Source organism: Helianthus annuus, chromosome 10, assembly GCF_002127325.2.
Source record: "Helianthus annuus cultivar XRQ/B chromosome 10, HanXRQr2.0-SUNRISE, whole genome shotgun sequence".
NCBI classification, from domain to species: Eukaryota; Viridiplantae; Streptophyta; class Magnoliopsida; order Asterales; family Asteraceae; genus Helianthus; species Helianthus annuus.
In genome coordinates, this window is record NC_035442.2 from 181070590 (window position 1) to 181096606 (window position 26017).

A 26017-nucleotide genomic window follows, 5' to 3' on the forward strand; every position below is an offset into this window, starting at 1 on the left:
CCCAGCCTCCATCTAAGGGGGTGTTTGGGATTGCTTTTTCAAAATAGATTATGCGTTTTGAATAATCAGAATCAGATAATTAGCTGTAATAAAACGTGCTGCAGAAAGATAGTGTTTGGATTTGATTATGTTGTTTGATATCACAATAATCAGATAATCAATTATTGAGTGTTTGGCAAATATATATATTTTAAAAAATAAATAAGTGAAATCTTAATCCCAATAGGTATCTTGCCAACTGCACTCAATAGTCAATAACATGGCCTTAACCTCACTCCTACTTGTAACTTCAACCCAACCAAGTTGAACATGACCTCCAAAGTACCCAAGTGGGTAAGACTCAACTGACGGAAACAAAAAACAAGAAAAAGGGTTAGAAAAATTTCAAGAAATTATAGGTTTCCATACTTTTGTTAGGTTCTCAAAATAAAAATTATGGGTGGAAAGTTTGTCCTAATCATAAAAGTATGTTCCAGCCTTATGTCTCCCCTGTTGATTCTCCCCCATGAGCTTAAAATTACCTAAATGCCACTGCACATCCGCTGAGCCAAAAATAGGCGAAAACATAAAGCTGAGCAGAATCAAAACCAAGATATAAATTGTGGTGAATTAATGTTAAACGGGTCAAAAAATAGACAACTAAAATGAAATGGTTATTGCCAAGTCCATGTGTATATTAAGTTCGAGACTTCAGAAATGATGATACGAGTCACGAGAAAAACTACAAAAAAAACAAACCACACAAAACAATATCATCAAAGCTTTGAATGGCTGTTGATGTGCTACAAGTTGACTGCCAGTTTGTTCACAGTTAGTCATCATTATTACTAAAGAACTCCCCAAACAACTTGACATTGTTACAAGTAACCAGGTAGTTTCTTATGATCTTAACCACTTAATATATGTTGTCAAAGTTGGTGGAAATGAGAAAGACAGTGTTCGAAATCAAAGCCACTAAAATGGCCATATACAAACACATAAAATGAAAAGAGACCGAGAGGCGACAACAGAATGAAACTACCAGCTTAATTAGGATTAAAACTGCTTATGTGATAGGCTAAGTAGCTTCGATCACCACACTTCGCAAACAAACTACCATTAGAGTGGAAAGTTATAAGAACACAAACTCTGCAAGAACAGATGATACTAAACACATCAACTTATCTTATTGCTATGTGATAATCAGATGAAACAAAATAACAAATACAACTGTTACTCATCTATGAGATCCTTGTAGCAATAATTCTGCGAGACAATTCATCGAACACCTAGAGTGCATACACTACGCCACCAAAGATATCCAATAAATGCAATAAGAAGAAAATGGATCGTCAGGTGAACATCATTAACGAAAGAGGAACATAACAGCACATGCATTAAAGAAATACAATCGTTAAAACTATTTACCACTCATGAACACCATTACATCCATACGGATACCCATGAAATCATGAAACAGATATTATCACTCAACCAATTACAAGTTAACCATTCATGAACACCATTACATCCATACGGATACCCATGAAAATAAGGAGAAAAGCGATGATTCATGAGAAACCCTAACCTGTGAGAAGGGAATGATGATCAACAAGTAGAAAGAATCCACCATTTGAGAAGTCCACTTTTGTTACAGTCCGCCAAAGTGATTAGGGTTCCAGAGATGTATACAGAGGGAGAGGAGTGATAATAGATATGGCGGTAAATTTTAGCGGACTATATTGTGGAATCACGTTTTCCTGCAGTAGGGGGTGACCTACTTTTGGATTATCACGTTTTGATGTCTACAAAACGCAAAAAATCAGCTTTTATTAATTTTTTACCAAACACTCAAAATAGATTTTTTGCGATTTCAAAACACAATAATCAAAAAATCAGGTTGAAAAAGCAATCCCAAACACCCCCTAAGTTTAACTCGTGCTAGAGTACTAATTGCTTTGCTTCTAGCTGAGCCCGTCACGACCGGTAGCTAACCTTTTTAGTTGCAGCAGCAAGTCATACATACTCTTTACAATGTTCTAGAAAGGGAAAGAAAAATTGTCATCCACCAAGCAGGACCGATAAGTAAACATATGCTTACGGCTTGCTTCCAAGCGCATGCTTACATGATAACTATAAGTTGGCAAAAAAAAAAAAAAAAAAGTCATGAAAATGGAAATAATTATCATGTAGATACCCTCACAGCGCATCACGCGCAGCAGCAATTCGACACGTTATAGCATCTCCCAGGGTTGATATGCCCAGTTCTACTCCTGTTATTTTGTAGTGCTGTTGAATGCGAAACAAAATACGATTACTATTTCATGCAAGGTTAAATAAATAAATACCTGAATTAATGCAATAATAAAAAATTTAATTATCGAGTTGCTGCTAACGAGTAATGAAACTGCATTTTGTAAAACACATAACACATGACAGACCTTTTGTATTTGAGGCTTGTTTGCTTTTCCTTCCAACTCTTCTAAATCAATTTCCTTGCCTTTAATAAGTGTCTTCATGGCAGTCATCTACAAAAACAACAAATCATCTTAATTAGCGCACACCAATGTTGTCAAAAGCGCAAAAAGCGCGCGCCTAGGCGCCCGGGCGCAGCGAGGCGCACCTAAAGCGCCTGGTGGGAGCCTAGGCGCAAAAATGGGCTTTTTTTTGAAAAAACGGTTCTGAGGCGCAAAAAGCGCGCGCCTAGGCGCAAAAAACATGGTTGAGGCGCAGGGAAAAAGGTAAAACAGAACAAATTCAAGTTTAAAATTGTGCTAGAAGCACATGCAGTTAAAGGTGTTGCTAAACTTTTGCTACTAACTATTAGCTACATGATCTTAAATGGCATGTATAATAGTTTTTTTTTAATTTTATATGTGGAATCTTATTTATTTTCAAAGCATAACATATTCTTTATATTTTTTTTCTCTATGTGCGCTTTTCTTAAAAAAGCCCACGCTTTTTTTGCGCCTTGCGCCTAGGCTCCGGGCGAGGCCGATGCGCCTCGCCTGCGCCTTGCGTCTTTGACAACATAGGCGCACACACGATTGATGATCAAAAACACATTCATATAACCGGCAGGACGACGTCACCTCTTCTTCTAAAGCACCAAACCGAGCAACAAGAATGTATGTGGTGCTATCAGATATGCCACAACGTTTTAACGACTCAGAAATCTGGTAAAAGCAAAACAATAATAAGCTTGATGTATTTTAATGAATGATTCTACAGTCGTCAAAAGAGTTAGTTATTACATGTTTAGAGCCCGAGTAGTTATAAACAAGCTCAGAGTGAAGAGTACGAGTAGTCAACGAGTCCCTTGATTTAGCTACTAGTGTTTTATGAGCAGCTGCTAAAACGGGAAAGATATCTGGGATCTAGAGATCGAATTTGTGTTAAAGATTGAACATTTGACAAGTTTATATTTAAAGTATGTTTGTTTACCAGAGATGCATTGAGAAGAGCTACTTCAGGTTCTAGCGTTCCAGCTTGCATCAGCTCCAAAAGTTCCCTTGCAAGTATCAAAGTCTATTTTAGATATTTCACCTAATCGTAACCAAGTTTTTTCAGCATCATTACAATAAAGTCACTCAAACTTTTTTCTAACTACAAGAATCGGTATTCTTGTTCCATTGTTGTTAGATTGTTTAATACATGTTAATATATCCTATAAAATAAGAGACCCGGATAGAATATATATGAATCATGGTTGCTCCTTAGTGATTTTCATTTTCAAATTTAACCACAAGTACAGGGAAAAAAATTCACTAAATAATAAGAGGTCTCATGATTGCGTTAACCTGAACTAAAGTTTCACAAAACAGTAACCCAATTTCATACGTATTAGATTTAAGCTATACAGTTTAAGCGGTCCAAAATCAAATAGCGGTCAAGGTCCGCTATTTGATATATAGGTTATAGCGGTAATTTTTATATCATGCAGAATTTATGATGCACATATAGAGAAAGGTTAACATACTTCACGGCTTATCATACTTCACGTCAGGGGCGGATCTGTAGAGTAATTAGCCGTAGCACGGGCTACGGCTCAACTTTGTACCGGTAGTGTATTTTTTTTTCGATTTTTATATAAAGGACACCCCTAAACAACTATGAGGACACCCCTAAAAAATTGTAAGCCCAAATTGCAGTTGTAAATAATAAGCCCAAATCAATTTATTAAATCTCAGTTATGAAGAGTAAGCATTCAATAATGAAGATTGTACATAATAAGCCCAACCAATTGTTATTAAAGTCCAGTTATAATGTTATATGTCGAAGGGATACCAAACGTCGACTCAGAGGGCTATGATTGTGAACGACGCAGAGGGCCAGAGGCAGAAGAACCGAAGAAGTGTTGCTGATCGTGATCATCCATTCATCCGCAAACGGCAAATCACTGATTCAACTGTTGAATCAAACATCCGTAAACTAAGTTCATTGATCATCCGCAAATTGAGTTGATTGATCATCCACAAACTGAAGTGCTGATCATCCGCAAACTAAAGTGTTGATCATCCGCAAACTGAGTTGATCATCCGCATCGCGGATCATCCGCAAATCTTACACACACATTGTGAGTATTCTTTATTTTTTTCTTCTTGAGTTCTTGAATTGTTTGATTGTTTGATTAGTTGTATTGTTGGTAATTTTGTATGTTTATACTTGTCTAATTTTCGTTGTTAAACTAGAGAGTGTTGTTCAATCTTGAATTATTTGAAGTGATGACGAAACCACAATCTAAAAAACAATCTTTTATTGGGAACTTTTTCAAAAGAAAATAGGAAGAAATTTATGAAAATTGGGTTGGTGATGATGATATAATTCGGAATGAAACAACTCCTCCGAATGTTGATAATGATAATATCCAAGCAAATGATGACGTTGATGCAAGTCCAAATATGAACAATGATAATCCTACAACTTCAATTCCAACAACACGAGGGATTATTGATTTGAGTGATCTTCCTTCGGATCCATATGATAGGCCACCTATTGCTAGTTATCACCCAAATCAAATAGATGACGTAAGAATGTCATATCTTGTTAAATAGGGTTTTCGGCCGCGTAGTCATAAATTTCCTGTTAGAAACTTTTTCCCAATCGAATGGGCCCAAAATTTTTGAACAATGCTATGATTTGTGCGGTCGAAAACGATTTTTTACATGAAGTAAAAGACGACGATATGATGAAATGACTTCTAGCTATGAAAAAAAATAGGACAAATCTATTAGGTATTTGTTTTACTTTATATATTTATTATCGTTTTTTAATGTTGTATGATCGCACGGTGATTTTTTTTTTTTTGGGATACCGTTGAATTAATGTTCTAGTTCCGCCACTATTTCACGTAGGAGACAATGGTAACCGTTGGATCAGGGGTATAATCACGCATGGAACATATAATCACGCATGGGACCACATAATCACGCATGGGATCCAAAATCACGCACGTTATTTTGGTCAAAAAAATAATTACGCATGTTATATATTTCGTGAAGTACGTTAATGTACGTTAAGGCGTGAAGTACATTATACTTTCTCTGCACATATAATGTATATATGTGTGGGGGCTCAGGGGGCAAAAGTGAAATGGTACTAACTTTAACGTTATTTTACTAATTTCATGAAAATAACTTTAAAAGCGGCAGATGGTTAATCATGCATCATGTGGTGACGTTGATTGCTGAAAGACACGGGGGTACATGCACCAATCGGTCTCTGTCCTGATTGTTTGAGTGTTATGTGTCTTAGGTCCAAGGCTTGATACAAAACTACAATCGAGCCGGGGGTCTCACCGGAAGCAGTCTCTCTATTCCTACGGGGTAGACATAGTTGTTAATAGCGACAAATAGCGACAACGTACGGCTACGGCTACGTAGCGAATAGCGACAAATAGCGACGGCTATTTTAAGTATAGCGATTACACTAGAAAAAAGAATTTTGAAAATTTTTATATGTATATTATATCAAAATACCTTGGTATATATGCTATTTTACATGTATATTTAACAAAAACCTATAAATGCAGCTATTTTATAGCTATATTTATAAAAATATATAGTTAACTTTATACTTTTTGTATACAAATTTAGGAACCATATGTAAAGTTATGAAAGATAGAGGGGGTTAAATGTTAAAAATACCCAAACTTAATTAAACCTAACCCACCATCTCTTTCATTGCATTCAATACAGCCGCTCTTCCCTCTCATCAGACATGGCGCACAAGAAGCACAAGAAAGAAGCCCTAGCCCCAATTTTGGTTCCAAACGAGGTAAGAACTCATTCCATTAGATCGATTCAGTCCAATTTTGACCCGATTTTTGACCGATTTCTCCCGATTTTGACCAATTTTGACCATTGCCGCCTAGTTTTGACCAATTTTGACCCGCTATTATCGCTAGTCATCGCTATGAACCATATAGCAACACTTGGTCGCATCGCCATATAGCGCGCTATAGCGGTCGCTATAGCCGCTATTGACAACTATGGGGGTAGAGGTAAGGCTTACATCTACCCTCCTCAGACCATACCTTAGCTTTGCTATTGGTGGGATTACTGAGTATGATGATGATGATGATGATGATACATATAAATATATAGTTGAATATTTTTAATAGTTATATCAAAATTTAAAACATGAAAGTGTCAATATTTGAACTATGAAGAAAAACGATCTCAGTAGCCTCAGCCCTCAAGCCACCAGCGATCAGGATTGCTTTTCGGCCTCAGTCACCCGACACACACATTAGATTTAGGATTACTGGACTAGGTTTAATTAGAGTTTGGGCCTTTACTTTTGGGTTATTCCAAACAAAAGATTTGATTTTTTGAGCTTTTCCTTACTTTTGGCTTGAAATTAAAGAACCTTGAAAGCAGTGCTATGAGTATGACCACTATACAGGATTCAAACTAGTGGTCAAATAGCGGCATATAGCACCACTAATAGCAGAACCACTATTTGGGCCACTATGTATCAGATGTCTGCTAACCGGTATAGCCGTGCTATAGCACTGCTATTGACTGCCTAGCATTTAAGTCACTTAAATTTTAACTTCTATAACATTTATAGAAGAAGATGCACAACAATGGAGCAATACTGAATTTCCGAGTTGTTTGTTAGAAACTATGTAGTCAAAGAGACAAAGGCGCACAAGGTGCTCCCCTAGGCGCCCAACACAGCCATACCACCTTGCGTCCATCAAGACACGCAACAGCTAAAACTGGTCTGAAAGACTGAAACCTTAGTTTTAAAAAGCACGCCTGAGGCGCGCTTAAGCGTGAGGCACAACAAGGCGCACACCCTGGGGATTTATCACTCATCGCCTAGATTTTTGGAATTTTTCTGGGCTTTTTTAGCCTGAGGCGCGCACCTCTCGAACCTGAGGCGCTTTTATGCATCTAATCGTTCTACCTTGGGTTTTTTGGCTTGTACATGCAGCTAAAATCATACATAAACCTTACTTATAGCTATATTTTGGGTAGGGAAAGCTAAAAACCTATGTGATATATAAAAAATATTTATAATTAGCTTGCGTCTCATGTACGAAAAGCTAGCCGCTTTTGGCTTCGCGCCTCGGTTTTAGACCTCGTCGCTTTTATGCGCCTCTCGCCTTTTAAAACCAAGACTGAAACATCCAAAAATGGCCTTGAATCAGCCTAAACTAGCTGTAAGTTACATAGAATGTAAGTTAGATAAAATTCAAATTTGATAGCCAAACAGAAAGTTGTTTGCTAGTCAAATTACCTAAAATTGGTCAAATGTCAAGGACAACAAACACAAAAGTTGGGAAATAAAAAGCTAAACATGGTGCTTACGTGCTTAATTTTTTTTATTTATGATGAAAAAACAGTAAATGATTGATTGAAGAAACTGAATATATGCATATACACGTTCAATTTAAACAAATTATACCTCAATTACACATAAATTTAGTCGAAAAAAGAGTGTGCAGAAATAGTACTTGGAGTTAGCGACATCTGTGAAGAGAGCAACTGATAGAGTGGTTCCAGATAGCTCGTAAACTTTCATATCTGCAAATGAAATTGGAAGAAAGCTTCAATTGGCTGCGAGAGAAGAAGATAATTGGAGATTTTGGGAATTAGGGTTTAGGGCATGTTTGGGATAAGACTTTTCTAGAGATGGACAAAAAAATAGCTTTGAATTAAGCCAAACCGGTTATTTTATTTTTTTATTTTTTTCTTTTTTTAACGGGCAACAAATCAATCTCAAGCACTTTCGGGCCACTCACTGGACAAATGGAGCACTCCGAGAGTAACCCGAGTCGCCCACCACTAGGGCTGTCCAAACTGCTCGACGATCGCTCGAAAAATGCTCGTTCGATTCCCGCTCAGTTTGTAAATGAGCCGATCGGATCGGTTCGATTCATATTCAATCCGAACATGAGCAAGGCTCCGCTCGCTCGACGATCGCTCGGTTTCGCTCGAATTATTTTTATTAATAATTAATTAATATATATATATAGCCCAAAAAATTAACTAATATATAGCCCAAAAAAATTTAAAAGACCAAATAATCTTAGCCCATCTAAAAATCTAACCTAATCTTAGCCCATCTAAAAATCTAACCTAATCTATATTTAATATACAAATAACAAATGTTATCTAACCCTAATAACTCGCAGTCGCAGCTCTCAGCCTCTCACTCTCGACTCTCCGCTCTCAGCCTCTCACTCAAGTCTCAACTGGTCTCAATCCAGGCTTCGGTATGTTAATTAATCGGTATGTGTCTGTTAATTAATCGGTATGACAATCCAGGCTGCGGTATGTTTCTGTTAATTAATCGGTATGACAATCTGTTAATTAATCGGTATGTTTCTGCATCTTCATTCTGTTTCGGTAGTGAAAACGTCCGTAAGTATATTGGCAACCTGGATAGCACTCTTGTGTCCATCTGTTTTGGCAACCTGAAAGTTTATATGATTCAAAAGTTTGATTATTGTCTGACTTTGATCTTAATGAAGTTTAGTTGAAATTGGAGTTGTTATTTTGTTATATGTATCCAGGTTGCCAAGAATTATATTTTTGTTTTTTTTTTTTTTTAAGCGGATAAAGCATATCGACATTCATTGTCACTTTACTCTTCATCATTTAAAGCTTGGAACCATCTGTTTTGGTAGGATGTCTTCTTTACTACCTAAACGACAGAAGATATATGGGATATCTCTCACACAAATGCCAGATCATGCAAATGACAAACCACAGTCACAGTTACATCACTATCAAATGAACAAGCGTTTGACGCCTACAAAAGCACAACAATTACTTTTAATCAAACGAAGAATCGACCAAGAATCTGTGCCGAACTCAGCACCAAACGAGCCGAACTCAAGATTAAAAACTACTGTTGAGCTAAGCTCAGGCTTAAAAAGAAGACCATACGACAATATTACCATAAAAACCAAATACCAAACACCACCTAATTCTAACATTTATAACCAAATCTTGATTAAAAAAAATACAACTTTAATACCTTGTAGGATCAAAACCAGCAGGCAGGACCAATCTAAGTTCATTCCCACTAACCAAAACAGCCCCACAACTAAACCCAACCGTCTCAAATGCTTTAAATCACAAAATTATTATTAGCCTTATTGGCATAACCAATAATGGAACTCAACCCCTCCAAAGCATCCTTATAGGCCTCAACATTTCTTGTTATCTGTGGCTTACTATAAAGATAAAAGGGTCTCTTTTCAACAGCCTCCATGACTTCTTTTTTTAGTGTATTGTGTTAATAACCAAGATCCCAAGACTAAATTGCCCTATGTAAATCTAGTTGGTAAAAATTAGAGTAAACAGTAAACAATAAACTTGACCAAAACTTTAAGCAAACGAAAACATATAAAAACTTGTTTGCAGCAACACCCACATTAATATCAATTGATCACAGAATAAAAGTTAAATAACAAAATCAAGAATGATTAAGAACAAGAGCAGAAGAAGAAGAAGAACCAGCGGGATTAGGGCTCTGTCTCAAGTTGAAGTAGCGAGATTAAGGCTCTGCAATTGAAGGAATCGTTGATTAAGAAGAACCAGCGGCTGTGCGAGTGAAGTCCTTATCTTGCAATCTGGCGATTAGGGCTGTGCGATAAGGATGAAGATCGCCCAGCCTGACCCTCCCTGTAATTTTGTATCACCCATCCTGATTTTATCTACTTTGGCCCATCTAGACCTACTCACAATTTAGTTCTGGCCCAATACAACCCAATCTGTTATACTAAATACCCATCTTGACCCAAAACTTAGTTAATGGGTTTGTTTTGCCAGGCCTAATAAAAAACATATGTCAAGGTCCAATTGAAACCCTAAAAACATAATACGTCGCCTCCTGGGTTTGTCCCGCTCAAAGAAGACTGGAAGCTGCCTCTCTCGTGCTCGACATCGCTGCTCTGCTCTGCTCGGCTCGACGTTGCTTCTCTGCTCGGCTCGACATCGCTGCTCTGCTCTGCTCGGCTCATACGCTCTCGGTCCAACTTCCGGCTCTGCTCATACGATCTCGGTTACTGCCTTACTGGTTAGTATAATTTGTTCTGTTCCATACATATGGTTAGTATAATTTTGATATGTTGTAAATGAGTAAAGGGCTGAAATGTAATATTTCGATAAGTAGAGTTCTGGGGCTAAAGTGTCAATTAGTCATAGTATAAGGGGTGTTGGTATAGAAGTTGGTTAGGTCGTTAGGATTGGTTATGCCTGTGTATAAAGGTAGTTGTGTGTAATGAGAAAGTAGTTGATTGTTGGTTATCCTTCTTCTCTGTACTTCTTCTTCTTGATTCAAGTTTTATCATTGGTATCAGAGCTGTCGATTCTCGGCACGCTCCTGATTCTCGGCACGCTCCTGATTCGATCTAATTCACCCAATTCATTCGATTCTTTCAGCGAATTTGATCATTGTTCGGTCAAATTCATCCGCAATTCATTTCCAACTGGAATTGATCATTGATTCGATCAATTCACCTTTCATTTCAACAGGAATTGATCACTGATTCGGTCAATTCAACCTTCGTTCTTATCAATAACTCTCAGTTGATTTCAAACCCTAATAATTGGGGAAAAGATGACAACTCGCAGCACATCCGATTCGGAGAAATAAAACCTTGAAAAAACGGTGGAAGAACATGGTATTACTCTTTTAAAGGTGGATGCATTCATGTAGAAATCTGAACAGACGTTTGCAAGTCTTAATGCGAATGTTCAAGCATTATTGGCTAAGCTAAGTGGGGATTCTAGTTACGAAATGGTCAATCATCCCACAGCAGGTACAAGCAACAGGAACGAGTGATTACATAGGATTGGGAAGATTGATTTTCCAAAGTTTGATGGAAATGAAGTAGATGATTGGATATACAAATGTGAACATTTCTTCAATGTAGATGAGACCCCAGAGAATTTCAAGGTTCGTTATGCAGCAATTCATCTTGAAGGAAAGGCAGTCAAATGGCATCAAGCTTTCTTGAAGACTAAAACGGTGCCTATCTCGGAAATCACATGGAAAGAGTATTCAGAAGCCGTTGTTAATCGTTTTTCTTCGGTCCTGTTTGAAGATGCAATGGGTATCTTAACTTCTTTGGTACAGACAGGGTCACTGGAGGAGTTTTGTGACCAATTTGATGCTTGTTTGCTTAAGGTTTCCATTCCTGAGCCGTATGCAGTGAGTATTTTCTTGAAGGCAGTTAAACCTGAAATAGGGGGTCCAGTCAGAATGTTTCAACCAAAAACCATGAAGGAGGCATTCTATTTGGCCAAGATACAAGATACAACCAATAAATCTGTAAGACCTTCATATTCTAATAGCAGGTATTATTCTAATAATTCTGCAGTGGGGAACAGAGTTCAAAGTGCAGTAAAACCTCCTACCAATGTGTCACACCTACCCTTGTTGCCATCACCACCTATTACAAAACGATTTACCAACACTAAACAAATTTCAAGTAAAGAGATTGAGGGCAAAAGGGCGAGAGGGGAGTGCTTTTGGTGTCTAGAAAAGTTCACTCCAGGCCACAAATGTGCTAATAAGAAACTGTTTGTGTTGGAGGTGATAGGAACAGAGGAGGATGATGAGAAGGGTGGGGAATACATATATGATGAAACTGTAGACCAGCAAGATTGGCAAGAGCCACCACAAATTTCTATACATGCTTTAACTGGTATGATTTCATACTCAACAATGAAAGTGATAGGTAATATAGGGAATAAACAGTTGAGAATATTAATTGATTCGGGGTCAACTCACAATTTTGTGAATGAAAGTTTAGCCAAGAAACTTAAGTGTCCTTTAAAGTCTATTGATAAGGTGACAGTAGGAGTGGCTAATGGCAATGAGATTGTATGTGAAAATTATTCCCCAAATTTCCAATGGTTCATGCAAGGAATGTGGTTTACAACTGATGTTTTGGTTATTCCTTTGGAAAGTTATGATATGGTGTTGGGGGTTCAATGGTTGTTGACATTAGGATCTATTGTTTGGAACTTTATGGATATGACTATGCAGTTTACAATTGGAAACATTCAGCGTAATCTCAAGGGGGTTGATAGCAATAAGATATCCTTATGCTCAGCAAATAGTATGCACACATTGTTAGGCCAACATGACAAAGTGTTAGAAGCTCATTTGTTTAGTATACAATTACAACCCTCCAGAAAAGAGTTCCAGCATGACACTAAAGTAACTGAGATTCAAAATAATGCTGAGCTAGATAAGCTACTAACTGAGTTTGAAGATGTGTTCAAGATTCCCACTTCATTACCACCAAAAAGGGCCTTTGATCACAGAATATTACTCAAAGATGAATCTCAGGTGGTCAATTTGAAACCATACAGATACCAGTCAACTCAAAAGGATGTGATTGAAAAGTTAACAAAAGAATTGATGGATACTGGAGTGGTCAGGGGTAGTTCGAGTCCTTTTGCAGCCCCAGTGGTTCTAGTAAAAAAGAAGGATGGAACTTGGAGGTTCTGTATTGATTATAGAAGGCTGAATGAGGTGACAATTAAAAACAGCTTTCCAATTCCGTTGGTGGATGAGTTATTTGAAGAGTTGGGCAATGCAGTGGTATTTTCAAAATTAGATCTCAGGGCTGGTTATCATCAAATAAGAATGCATGATAGTGACATTCAAAAAACTGCATTCAGAACACATGAAGGCCTATTTGAGTTTGTAGTAATGCCTTTTGGGCTTACTAACGCACCGGCAACTTTTCAAGCATTAATGAACTCAATTTTCAAACAATTTTTGAGGAAGTTCGTGCTAGTTTTTTTTTGACGACATATTAGTTTATAGCTGTTCTTGGGAATCTCATATTGAACACCTGAGGCAAGTGCTGCTGATATTAAGAGATCAACAATTATATGCTAAGAGATCTAAATGTAACTTTGGGGGTTCTTCAGTGGAATATCTGGGTCATATAATTTCAAATAAAGGGGTTTCAACGGATCCAAAGAAGATAGCAGCTATAAGGGAATGGCCAGTACCTACTAATATCAAACAGTTGAGAGGGTTTTTGGGGTTGACAGGGTATTATAGGAGGTTCATCAAATCATATGGTGTATTAGCAAGGCCTTTGACAGATTTGCTTAGAAAGGATGCATTCTGCTGGACAGAAGAAGCTACTACAGCTTTTGAACATTTAAAAGAAACTCTCATGTCTCCACCGGTATTGGCACTCCCAGATATGTCTAAAGGGTTTACAATTGAAACAGATGCTTCGGGTAAAGGAATAGGAGCGATATTGATGCAAGAAGGCCACCCCATAGCATTTATAAGCAAAGCTCTATCATCTAGGCAACAGGCTTTATCCGTTTACGAAAGGGAATTATTGGCTATCATATTTGCTGTTCAGTATTGGCATCATTACCTGTCGGTGGGTCATTTTGTCATTAAGACGGATCAAAAGAGCTTGAAGCATCTACTGGAGCAGAAGATAACTACTCCCTTACAGCAGGCCTGGTTATCAAAGTTAATGGGATATGATTTTGAAATCGTTTACAAACAAGGAAATGAGAATGGAGTAGCGGATGCTCTTTCAAGAGTTCAATCCCCAGCTTTGCTAGCCTTATCAGTGAATACTTTTGATCCTATCATATGGAGTAAAGTTCAGCTTAGTTGGGATCTTGATCCTAAACTTAAAAATATTAAAGAGGGTTTAATGTCGGGGCAGTCACATCCTAAGTATAGTTGGAAGGGACAAGTTTTGTGGAAGAAAGGCAAGATCGTTGTCGGCAAGGAGGGAGAGTTACAGAAAGATATTATTCTGTTATGCCACAACAGTGCTATGGGGGGCATTCGGGTATTCATGCTACCATTCAAAGGATTAAGATGTTGTTTACGTGGAAGGGAATGTACAAACAAGTGAGGAATGTCATTCGGCAATGCAGTGTATGTCAGAAAGCTAAATACGAGACAGTTGCTTCACCAGGATTGTTACAGCCATTACCGATTCCTAACAACGTATTTTCGGGTATATCCATGGATTTCATTGGAGGATTACCTAGATCTCAGGGAAAGGATTCGATTCTAGTGGTTGTAGATAGACTGACAAAGTACAGCCATTTTATAGCATTATCTCATCCTTATTCAGCAGCTCAGGTAGCACAAGTTTTTCTTGATCAGATCTTCAAGTTACATGGATGGCCAGATTCTATAGTATCGGATAGGGATCCCATCTTCATCAGTCAGTTTTGGAAAGAATTTACAGCCTTGCAAGGTATTCAACTGAATCTTTCAACTGCATTTCATCCACAAACGGATGGGCAAACAGAAGTGGTAAATAGGTGTCTTGAATCCTATCTAAGGTGTATGGTTATGGATAAGCCTGCAAATTGGGTTAAATGGCTGTCATTGGCAGAATTTTGGTATAACACGAACTTCCACACTTCTTTGGGAATGACTCCCTTTCAGGCATTATATGGGTATCCTCCCCCATTATTTGTACCTTATATTCCGAATGATGTGAGAGTAGCAGCTGTGGATGAGGTGTTGAGGGATAGGGAAGAAACAATCAGGTTATTGAAGTTTGCATTATCAAGAGCACATAATAGGATGAATCAAGTGGCTGATAATCATAAAGTGAAAGAGTCTTTGACGTAGGAGATCATGTATATGTTAAACTACATCCCTATGGTCAAACAACATTGAGGTCTGCACATTACAACAAGTTGGGGCCAAAGTATTTCGGACCATTCATGATAATAGAGAGGATTGGTGCTGTTGCCTATAAGCTAGATCTGCCAGATGATGCTCAAGTGCATCCGGTATTCCATGTTTCATTGTTAAAACTGGCAAGAGGAAGTAATATGCAATCCACCCCACTACCACAGAACCCAAGGTTTATGTTTAAACCATTGCAAGTATTGGACAGAAAAATGGTGAGACGAGGAAATAGAGCTACAGTTAAGGGGTTGGTTCAATGGGACAGCCTACCGATCACAGAAGCAACATGGGAGAATTTAGAGGATTTACAGATTCGGTTTCCAAATTTTGTTTTTTGAGGTCAAAAAATGTTATAGGGGGAATGTATTGATATGTTGTAAATGAGTAAAGGGCTGAAATGTAATATTTCGATAAGTAGAGTTCTGGGGCTAAAGTGTCAATTAGTCATAGTATAAGGGGTGTTGGTATAGAAGTTGGTTAGGTCGTTAGGATTGGTTATGCCTGTGTATAAAGGTAGTTGTGTGTAATGAGAAAGTAGTTGATTGTTGGTTATCCTTCTTCTCTGTACTTCTTCTTCTTGATTCAAGCTTTATCAAATTTGTTCTGGACTTCTGGCTAGTATAATTTACTCTTGAAATTCACTTTGATTTTTGATGGAAATTGTTAATGGTAGCTATTATTAATAAGAGATTTGATGGAAATTCTTAATGGTAGGCTGGTAGTTATTATTAATAAGAGATTTGAAGTTAACAATAGCTATTCATGAAATTCATTTTGACTTTTTTATGCAAATTTGAAGTTAACAGTAGGTTTAAACTACTAGGTTATCAAGAATGGAGAACAAATATGAATGAAAAATTTAACTATTTAAATGCTTATACGGGTATTTGTTTTGTAAATATGTGTAAACTTATATGGAAGAATCGAGTAGCGCGACACCTGATGTTGATGTAACTAAAGAAACATTGAACGAACCAGTTGATAGTGTTGATGAGCAAAACACGGAACAAGAGAACAATGAAGGTGGTAGTAAAAGATCATTCATGTGGGATCATTTTACATTTGATAAAGTTTCTCAGAAAGCAAAATGTTGTTATTGTTTAAAATGGATGGCAGCCGGTTGTAAAACAAATGGTACGAGTCCCTTGCGGTATCATTTGTTGAGAGTATGCCCCAAGTCACCACTCTATAAGAAGGCTGATTTAAAACAATCTAAATTGAGCTTTAAGCCTAAAAGTTCGGGGGAAGGCATTGGTAGCTTGGCTTCTCATTCTTTTAGCCAAGAAAAATGTAAAATCTCTCTTGCTCGTATGTGCATAAAAGATAATCAACCGTTTAGTATAGTTGATGATGAGGGATTTAGAGAATTCGTATGGGATTTAAATCCTATGTTTAAGTTTCCTTCTAGATGGACAATAGCTAGGGTTTGCTTGTCGGTGTACCAAGAAGAGAAAAAGAAACTAACACAAGTTTTAAGAGGTCAGACTGTATCTCTTACAACCGACACATGGACATCCGTTCAAAACTTTAATTACATGTGTCTTACCGCACATTGGGGAGGTTTGGGTTAGGATGGGTTAGGATGTGTTTAGGTTAATGTAGGTTTGGGTAAACATGAGATGAAAAAATAATTAAAAAATAAAAAAATTCTAAAAAACTAATTAAAAAAATAAAAAAAATGTTAGGTTCAACTCGGTGCTACGTACGATATGGGGCAAGTATAGTGAAATACAGCGGTGAACATATTTTGATCTTTTTTTTCTTTCTTTAAGTCGAACCCATTATGGTTAGCACCTGTTTTGATCCAACTTATTTTCGATAGAACTTGTGTTGACCTGTTAACCGACCCAACCTGTCAGTTTTTCCTGGCTTAGCTAACTAATGTTGTTATTCTTATGTGTTTTTTTTAATTAATTTTCGATAGATGAACTACAGTCCAACAGAAGCAATGTGACAAACTGCTATGAACCTTTTTGACTTGCAAGATTACACGTATGTTAAGCTGGATCGCCTTGATGAGTTGGAGATTACAAAATTCGGTAACATGAAACCTGGAATGGGTTTTTTGAAGCTTATATTGGCAAAGTCATGTATGCTAAAGAAAGTAAGAGTGTACCGATATCCTTGCTTGAATTTTTTATTTAATTTGTTTTCTGAATCTTACTCTTACACCATGTTGTATGAGCGTCTAACATCAAAGCTTACATTTGATGCTTGTTTTAGTTGCAGTGATATGAAGAAGTTGACTGGTAAGGCATCTTGCAGAATTTGCCACCAGAACTTCAGCGTTACTGTCACAGGTATAAACGTATATTTTTATTTTTGGTACGTAAAAATATATTTTTATTTAAAAGTAAAACAAATTATGCTGAACACAGGATAAACGTAAACAAAACAAAACAAAAAGAAAATAGCGTACAACTTATAATGAATGCAACCTTCACTTGCAGGTTAGGCGTTTCGCCATATTGTGCCTCTTCGACTCCAGCTGGTGCCTGCCTACACAAAGAAGAATACGAATTCAGAAAGTATGGTACGTATTAATCGCAGATTAAAATGGAATAGAAAGAACCTTGTCTGATCTGAACTGGTCGCTTTTGATTATTTCAGCACCATTTCGAAGCTTCTGCAGTTTACTAAAATTTAGTATTTAAAAAGAAACAATAGCCAATGGAAATAAATGTGTTAACCTGCTTCATTTGCATGTTACAGTGTCCAGCAGGCTGGTCTTTGGGCATAACTGATGGCTTTGGTGGTGAGTGATCCATGCTGTGATTATTTCAGATAAAAAATGAGTGAACGATGAAGACTGCTTCTCAAGTTCTCTTTATATAGAACACAACTGCAGCAGGTACCACCACTACCCCTTTTTTTTTTAGGAACTGAGCAGTTAAATCCACCACTACCCTTTTTTTTGGTGTTGAACTGCCAAAAACATGGACAGAAACTGCTCAAACAGAACATGGACATAAAAAAATGGGTAGTGGACAGAAAAACTGCTCAAACGTTCAGTTAAATCCATGGACAGAAAAACTGAACGTGGGATGGATTAACTGAACTGCCAAAAAAATGGATTTAACTGCTGTTCGGTTCAGTTATGTAGGAACATGGACAAAAAAACTGCTCAAACGTGGGATGGTGCTGCTCAGAACTGATGTCAACAGCGGTTAAAATTAAGAGTTTATACGGCTCAGATTTAATCTCAGCATAATCGAACGGATGATATTGATTTCAACAGTAACTTCCACTTAATGGGTTCCATATATATATATAATTACCAACGTGACGTTGTTATTATATTAAAAAAATCAATCTTTTAATCAAATGAAGAGGTTGTATGCATGAAAGGTAGACTTGGGGGGCAACTTTCAACCCATTTCACCAGGGTATTGTAGCTAAATTTTGTATTCGAGCTGTTTGTGATAAACATAACCATATCCATTCATATTTCATAAGTAAATGGGTTGAATTACCACTTGTAGATTGTTATTGTAATGTGATAGTTTTATAATTGCATCCAAGTATACAAGGCATTTGTACAGTGTTGAAAAAAATGTTTGCTTTTTGGCTCAGCTGTTCAATTTTGCATCCCTAGCTCTTCTGAGAAGTAGCATTCTAGTGATTTTTCTTTTTGGAATTTGTCAGCGTGGAGGAGCAGAGCAGGTGATCAGTCGGGCTCACAGGATGGGTGCTACGTGTCCTATCCATGTAGAAACTTTGGCTATGCATGCATGGTACAATTGAAGAACAGATGTTGAAATTCTTGCAGCTACAACCACACTTGTTTTAGTTTATGATAACTTTGCATAGAGGGGCGGGGTTGTTGAAATTTAAGTAAAGTTTTTGTTGCTAAAACTCTGTTGTGTGCGTTTTTTTTTTAAATGGCGTATTGATTGCTGAATGTGGAGAGTTGTTGAAGAAAGCGTATGCGCATGAGGGTGCTCGAGAAGTTTTAGGATATTGATGGGGCTGAACAACAGCCCATGCCTATGCCAATTGCTTCAAGTTCTGGATCCAATGATAATCCAGCAACTGAGTTGAACATTGTTGCGAATAGTGGCCTGGAAGAATTAGGAAGATAGTGCCTTATGATGTTAATTATGTAAGTATTGGTACTTTCTTTAATTCATTACGAGAACAGATTTATTATTACCGCTAAGCTTGGAAAACAGATGGTTGAGTAACGAGCTAACTTTGAAATGGGTCTTTTTATAGGAAAAAAAAGGTATCAAAATGGGTGGTCTGCTGTTATAATCATATTAATTACATCATTGCAGAATGATGAAGACTATTTGCTTTTCTCACGCTATGCTTTCTTCTCAAGCTTCATTACTTAAATGTTATATATACTACGCCCAATAAGTATTTGGTTTAGCTGATGTCAGCACACACAGCAAACCCAAGTATGGGAGAGGTTTATTGTACAGTGAAATTGTACAAGTTAAATAGATTAAGCTGTTGTTTGGCACAAATAAAATTTGGTTATGGAAAAATTACACTTTTCGTCCTTTATGTTTGTATCAGATTGCAATGGATGACCTTTAACTTCAATAATTACAGTTACAATCCTTTATTTGCAAAACTCATTACACCCTAGGTCCTTTAGCACTAACCCAATTAAAATTTTCAGTTAAGTGATATCACATAAGGGTAGTTTAGTCTTTTAACCAATTAAATTAAATTAAAAATATTTTAATAAAAAACAATAAACAAATATATATATATATATATATATATAACACATATCAATATCAGATCTGAGATCTCATCTCTATCACTCTCAACCCTTCTTCCCCAACCAAACTCACCACCACCTGCCACCACCACCTGCCACCACCGTTACGTCATCGCTGCAGTAGTGTCCGGCAACCAACCTCTTCAACGAACCTATCTCTCCATCTCTCTCCCACTTTCTCTCTCTTCAACCACCTCCACCATCACAGTAGTATCCGGCAACCACCACCACCAAGTCCACCACCACCGAATTCCATCACAGAAAAGCCCCTAAAATCAATCATCAATTTCACTCTGTAAAAACCTGTACTCAATCAGTTACGAAGATGATGGAGATTGTGAGAGTCGCACCTCCGGTGCGAAAGTGTCCCGGTAATGGAATCTGCTTCATCATCGCCGGAATCTGCTTCATCATCGCCGGAATCAGCTTCATCGTCGCCGGCTTCTTGGTATTCCCGTCGTCAATCTGCTTCATCGTCGCCGGCTTCTTGGAGGTTCAAGCTGTTGATCCATGATTTTTGCAGCTGAGGGGGTGTTTGCGTGAGAACCGCTAAGCTAGATCTTCAATCTTTTGCAACCCTTCAATCTATCCATTTTTTTTCCTGTTCGTTCGATCTCCTATGGCAGTAGTCCCCCTTTTTTAATTCTCCCATATGATCTTTTATAGTACAAATTAAAACCTTTTTTTTCCCTATTCGTCCAAATTGTTGAATAAAATAAATATAAACCCTCCACCTTTTCTTTTTGCAGCTGAGGGGGTGTTTGCGTGAGAATAGAGACAGAGACGGTTGGTGGTTGTGTCAAGTGGAGAAGAAGATGGATGACAAAATGTTAGGGTTTCATTTATATATACTTTTAAATGATTGGGTAACATAAAATGACTAAACTACACTCATGTGCCTTGCACATGATCAGACTTAACTAATAAATTTAACTGGGTTAGTGTTAAAGGACGTAGAGTGTAATGAGTTTTACAAATAAAGGACTGTGGCTGTAATTATTGAAGTTAAAGGCTATCCATTGCAATCTGATACAAACATAAAGGACGAAAAGTGTAATTTTTCCTTTGGTTATTTAATGGGTATCATACCCCCGTATGTAGTTTTTTCTTATCTTCTCCAGACTTGTATGAAATGCATTTTGATTTACTTTTACTCTAGATCAAATTTAGTTGGATATTTTAGTATTGCGGGATTAACTTGGTGACCAAAGTGAATTGTAATGCACATCAAAAAAGTTAGGAGGTGCGGGAGTGCACGCTTGTTTGAGTGGTTATAATTCTAAGGGTTCGGGCGGAGCCCCTAATGAGGTTCCAAGGGGGCAACGTCCCCTTGGTGGGGGTTTGGGGTAGCGTCTGGAAGCAGGGTCCAAGGGGTAGAGCCAAGAGGCAGTTACCAGGAAAATCCCCAAATTCGAAATTCCTCTTTGGTTGCAGAGATCTGGTTCATACGAATTCTCATACACACATACTAGTTCTTGTTCTCAAAATTCTAAGTTGTATCCGATTGGATTATTCGGGAGAACCACCGAAATAATTTGATCTGAAAGTGATTACATGTTTCTCATATTATCCACTGTTTTACAAAATTCCTCAGATTTATCTTAGCACTTGATCCTTTATAGTCTTTTTTCAAAGAAACTTATGTATAAACCCGTTGCAGGCACGCTTTTATAACTGCTATTTTTGTTTGAAGGTATACATTTGTTCATTGTTGTATCTATGGTTACATGTTTGTTAAAGATGTTAAACAGCGAGATTTGAGATATGTTAGTATGTTAACCAGGTAGTTTTATACTATCAAATCTGACAAACATGATTTTGTAAATAAAAGACGAACACAAATGATTGATTTAGAAGTCGTACAATAAACCGTGCTATGACAAATAAATACTCGAAGTAAAAACAATAGTTCTTATTTATTTAGGGTTTATAATAAAGCTACTTACATTTTTCGGTTAAATCCACTGGTAACATTTATTTTCAATCAAAATTTTCTCCAAGACTTAAGAAGATGAGCTCAAATCCACTGATAACATTTATTTTCAAACAAAACTATGTTGTACATGCTTACATTTTTCGGTTAATATATTCTTGAATATTTCTCTCTTTTCAGAATGTTCGAATAACCCCGTCAGCAATGAATGCATCATCGAATCATAATCTTGATTTGAGCTTAGGGGGAGTAATAGAATTCGGAAATAATTGCCAAATTGTGAAGGTAGCAGACTAAAAGAAAGAAATATAATGTTTATAAGCTTTCTATAATTTTTAAACTAATGGACTGAAATAGTGATTTTTGACAAACCACAGGGACGAAAACAGTAATTAACTCATTTCGTTATGCTACCTGTATACTATACTGGGAAGGGTATAAAACTAGTTTATTATGTTGGAGAACTTTTGTGTGTGTATGTGTAGAGATAGAGAGAGATTAGCAACAAAAAAATTGATGACAGATTTCGATTACACAACTGGATGGCATGGCGATGAAATGAGAACACACACAAGCAAAATGTTCTCTTTATTATACATCATAATATATATTTAAACGAGGAGCACAACTCCGCTTGACCATCCCACCCTCACCTCGCTTACTTACTGATCAACAGCCAACGGAACAGATTCAGCCTGGAATATACACCAACATAAGATATGATTAATCACATACACATTCATCTTCTTCGTTGTTAAATAGTAGAAGAGGCTTACCAGTTTGCGGTACTTGAGAGCATAAAACATTTCAAGATATCGACGGATCTCAAGCCTGTCAAGCTTTGATACATGCTTCCAGAATCCATAAACTCCAGCAAGCGTCAACAACCGGTCCGAATAGATCTGCCATGTGTATCTACAAAACAAACCAAACACGCATTCATCACTCATCTTTAATGTTTATTGTTTACTATAAATTAAGAATTCAATAGGTAGTTGCTTGCTTACTTCTCCTGGATACGCTGTAGGCCACCCTTGGATATAGCCTCCCAATGAGAAGGGTCTTGTTTGGTTTTTTCAAAGAAATTCACAAGCAACTCGGTGACCTGGTCCCCGTGATAGGGGTCGATGTGGAACCCAGATTTCCCATGAACAATGATCTCAGCAGGGCCACCATGAAGCGTTGCAAAGGTGGGCAAGCCGCAGGTCATGGCCTCCACCACTGTCAACCCAAACGCCTCGTAAAATGCAGGCTGGATAAATGCTCCCCTGGTGTCTGCAATCACACGATACAACTCCCCGTTCCTCACTCTGTTCATCTGTGAAGAAATCCATCTAAACTGGCCATTCAGCTTGTAGGTCTCAATCAGCTCGTGCATCTTCCTCATCTGGGCCTGCTCTTCAAGATCTTTGGACTCCTTCCTTCTGTCGCCACCCACCACCACAAGGTTCACCAGCTCACGAAGGCGCTCATTCTTGGCATACCACTCCACCAGTCCTGTCAAGTTCTTCACATTGTCCAATCTAGCCATAGTGAAGAGGATTGGCTTGTTCTTGTCTTTCAGCACGCATCTGCAGGCATACATACATTTGTTAATTAATAAATAGGAGGACATGCATGTATGTATGTATGTAAGTATTTATAAAAAAAGAAAAAAAACGTACAGGTGTTCTTCGTTCTCAACAGAACTGAAGAGAAGCTCATCAATTTCAGGGTGGAGTGCTGTGAGCCTCTTGTCTTTCTCGGTATAAGAGTAGTAGATCCCCATGTCAGCACCAGGAGAAACAATATTGAACTTGGGGTCAAAAACATCTATCCCATGGACCACCCTGTAGAGTCCGGGCATTGTGAAGGCTGTGTGACTCTCATACTGTCCAACCGTGTCCTTGCTTCCAGCGATCTCTTGGAAAGTACTGGTGATGATGAAGTCGGTATGGTTCATGGCAATAAGGTCGGCTGTGAACTGAGAAGAGAAATGATACTTTTCCTCAAAGTTCTTCCAGTAGATGTCAGAATCAGGGTACTTGGTTTTCTCCAGGGCGTGGGCAATGGTACACTGGGTGACACCCAACTTGTGGGCTAGCAAAGAGGCAACCAGGTTGCCCTCACTGTAGTTTCCAATGATCAAATCCGGTTTGGCTTGCAGCTCTGCAGTGACTTCTTTGGCGACATCCTCGGTGAAAGTCTCAATGTAGGGCCACACCTCAAAGCGAGAGATCCATTTACGAAGAATTCCCTTTTCAGTTCTAAAGGGGACTCGGAGAATATGAGAGTGCTCTGCCCCGAACACCTTCTCAAGACGCTGCCCGCAGGTGGTTCCTACCGCATCAGGGAGAAGCCTTGTTACAATGAGAATGCGAGGAACAATATCAAGCCCCTGCTCCTTGATCCTCTTGAGCATCTCACGCTCCAAAGCAGGAACTTGGTCCAGAATGTAAACCACCTGACCACCGGTGTCGGGATAGCCCAAAACGTTTTCTTGGGCAAAGTAACCGTGGGGGGAGAGAATGACCACGTTGAAAACCATAGGGATTCTTCCAAGGAACTTCTCGAGAGTGCAGGCGTCAGGGGCCTCCAGAAGGTCCAGCAGCATCTGGATCATCTCCATGACACGCTCTGCTTTGTCACCCCAACCTCTCTCGAGGCCGATCTCTTGAAACTTATGTTCAAAGTCAGAGTATGGAGTTGCTGCATCGAGGGTGGAAAGGTACTCGGAGGCCTTCCTCAAGACAGACTGGAGAGAGTTGAGGTTTTGGATGCGATCATTGAGCATCATAGTCTTGCCCTTGCAGTGGTGGGTTCGGAGGAAATCGAGGAGAGGGTGCATGCTGTCCTTGTCATGAAACATTTTAGCAGAGAGATGCCTGTTGAGGAACTCCACCCCGTTCCCAATAGACTTGGTCAGGGTGGGCCGGGGGAAGGATGCGGTGAAAGGCTCAAAGTCCAGCTCCAGCACGAAGTTGCCATTCGACCTGCACAAGACAAATTAAACCACCACCTTCATTAATAAAAATTAAATTAAAATGTAATAATAATTAGTCATTGTTGGTTGGTTGGTTGTGGCTACTTACGCTCCTCCATCAACCAGTTCTTCTTTGAAGTGAAGATACTCGGGAACACTCAACTCCTCGACGACGAGGGCGTTGACGTTGACTCTTACATATTCCCAGACACCAGGCCTGAGACGAATGGCAAGCGCCACCCATGGAGGCTGCACGATTGCTTCCTGCGTGCATTTCAGAACTTCATAAAAGGCGCCATCGTGGAGTTTGCTCTGATCCTCCTTGCAGATCTCTTCAAACTCAGACATCAGTTGGTGAGGCTTCAATATTCCTTTGCCATGGCTTTCGATCCTGAAAGTGAAATTTCATTCACCAATCAATCAATACCCCTAAATGAAATGATGAATTAACAAGTAATTAAGATGATATGGTGGTTGGTTGGTACCTTGAAAGAACCATGAGGATTTCATTACGATGGGTTGCCAGAGTAGAGTCGAGGCGCTCACGAAGACTGTGAACACGGGTCAAAACACGTTCGGCCATGATCGATCAACAACTGCAAGCAACAAAGAATAATTAAGTCGATGGCTTTAATCATCCACTTACCTAACATTTATATTATATGAATTGCAGCAGCAAGGGAGGTAATGTAGATGATCTAACTTCAGAAATAGAAATAGAAAAGAATGGTGAAGAAGAAGAAGAAGAGAAGCATACCACTACCTTTTTTACTTACTTCACGAAACGAAACGAAAGGAAAGAGATGACGGAATGAATTGAATAGAAATGAGATGTGAAGAGAAAAGGGTGGAAGGCTGAGATTATATAGGACTGGAAGACACGCGCTCACCCTCCCTTTTTCTTTCTTTTTTTTTTTTTTTTTTAATTTACGTCTTCTTTTCCATCGTCACATGATTGATGTCTTCTTTATCAAATTCTATCTTACGTACGACACTCATTATTTAATTCCCAAATCAATATCACTTGCTTTTTTCCATCCAAAATACTAACACACTTTTTTCTACAATCAAAAATTTTAGTTTCACTAGTTATAATATATATAAAACATGTTTTCTACCTATAATTTGAAAAGTATACAAAAATGGTATTTAAAAAAAAAAAGAGGGGGATATGTAATGTTGCTTGTTTTGTATACATGGTCATTTTCGTAGGCTTAATTGTGCTGCTTTAGTC

General features: G+C 38.1%; 2 protein-coding genes across 15 annotated transcripts; both read right to left on the bottom strand.

Moving 5' to 3' along the window:
• Positions 1 to 1326: 1326 nt before the first annotated feature.
• LOC110887009 (EKC/KEOPS complex subunit TPRKB) lies at positions 1327 to 10190 on the bottom strand. 12 transcript variants are annotated; one of them, XM_035978883.1, is made up of 9 exons: positions 9957 to 10156; positions 7897 to 8015; positions 3424 to 3507; positions 3234 to 3356; positions 3071 to 3155; positions 2421 to 2509; positions 2177 to 2268; positions 1975 to 2018; positions 1327 to 1784 (listed from the first exon to the last, which is right to left on the bottom strand). In XM_035978883.1, the coding sequence occupies exons 2-7, from the start codon at positions 8011 to 8013 to the stop codon at positions 2179 to 2181; spliced, it is 588 nt and encodes a 195-aa protein (XP_035834776.1). In that variant the 5' UTR covers positions 8014 to 8015; positions 9957 to 10156; the 3' UTR covers positions 1327 to 1784; positions 1975 to 2018; positions 2177 to 2178. The 12 variants fall into 12 exon arrangements, with proteins under 12 accessions (XP_035834776.1, XP_035834777.1, XP_021990599.1 ...); XM_035978884.1 differs by lacking the exon at positions 1975 to 2018; XM_022134907.2 differs by having other exon boundaries at positions 1346 to 2018; positions 2421 to 2507; positions 3072 to 3155; ... (1 more) ...; positions 7946 to 8015; positions 9957 to 10190.
• A 12127-nt stretch (positions 10191 to 22317) lies between these two features.
• Positions 22318 to 25698, bottom strand: LOC110887011 (sucrose synthase). Of its 3 annotated transcripts, none has more exons than XM_022134910.2 (7): positions 25547 to 25698; positions 25269 to 25379; positions 24893 to 25174; positions 23486 to 24793; positions 22829 to 23392; positions 22598 to 22736; positions 22318 to 22516 (listed from the first exon to the last, which is right to left on the bottom strand). In XM_022134910.2, exons 2-7 carry the CDS (start codon positions 25364 to 25366, stop codon positions 22484 to 22486), a joined length of 2424 nt encoding a protein of 807 aa, XP_021990602.1. In that variant the 5' UTR covers positions 25367 to 25379; positions 25547 to 25698; the 3' UTR covers positions 22318 to 22483. The 3 variants fall into 3 exon arrangements, with proteins under 3 accessions (XP_021990602.1, XP_021990603.1, XP_021990604.1); XM_022134911.2 differs by having other exon boundaries at positions 25541 to 25611; XM_022134912.2 differs by having other exon boundaries at positions 25560 to 25578.
• Between the last annotated feature and the right edge of the window lie 319 nt (positions 25699 to 26017).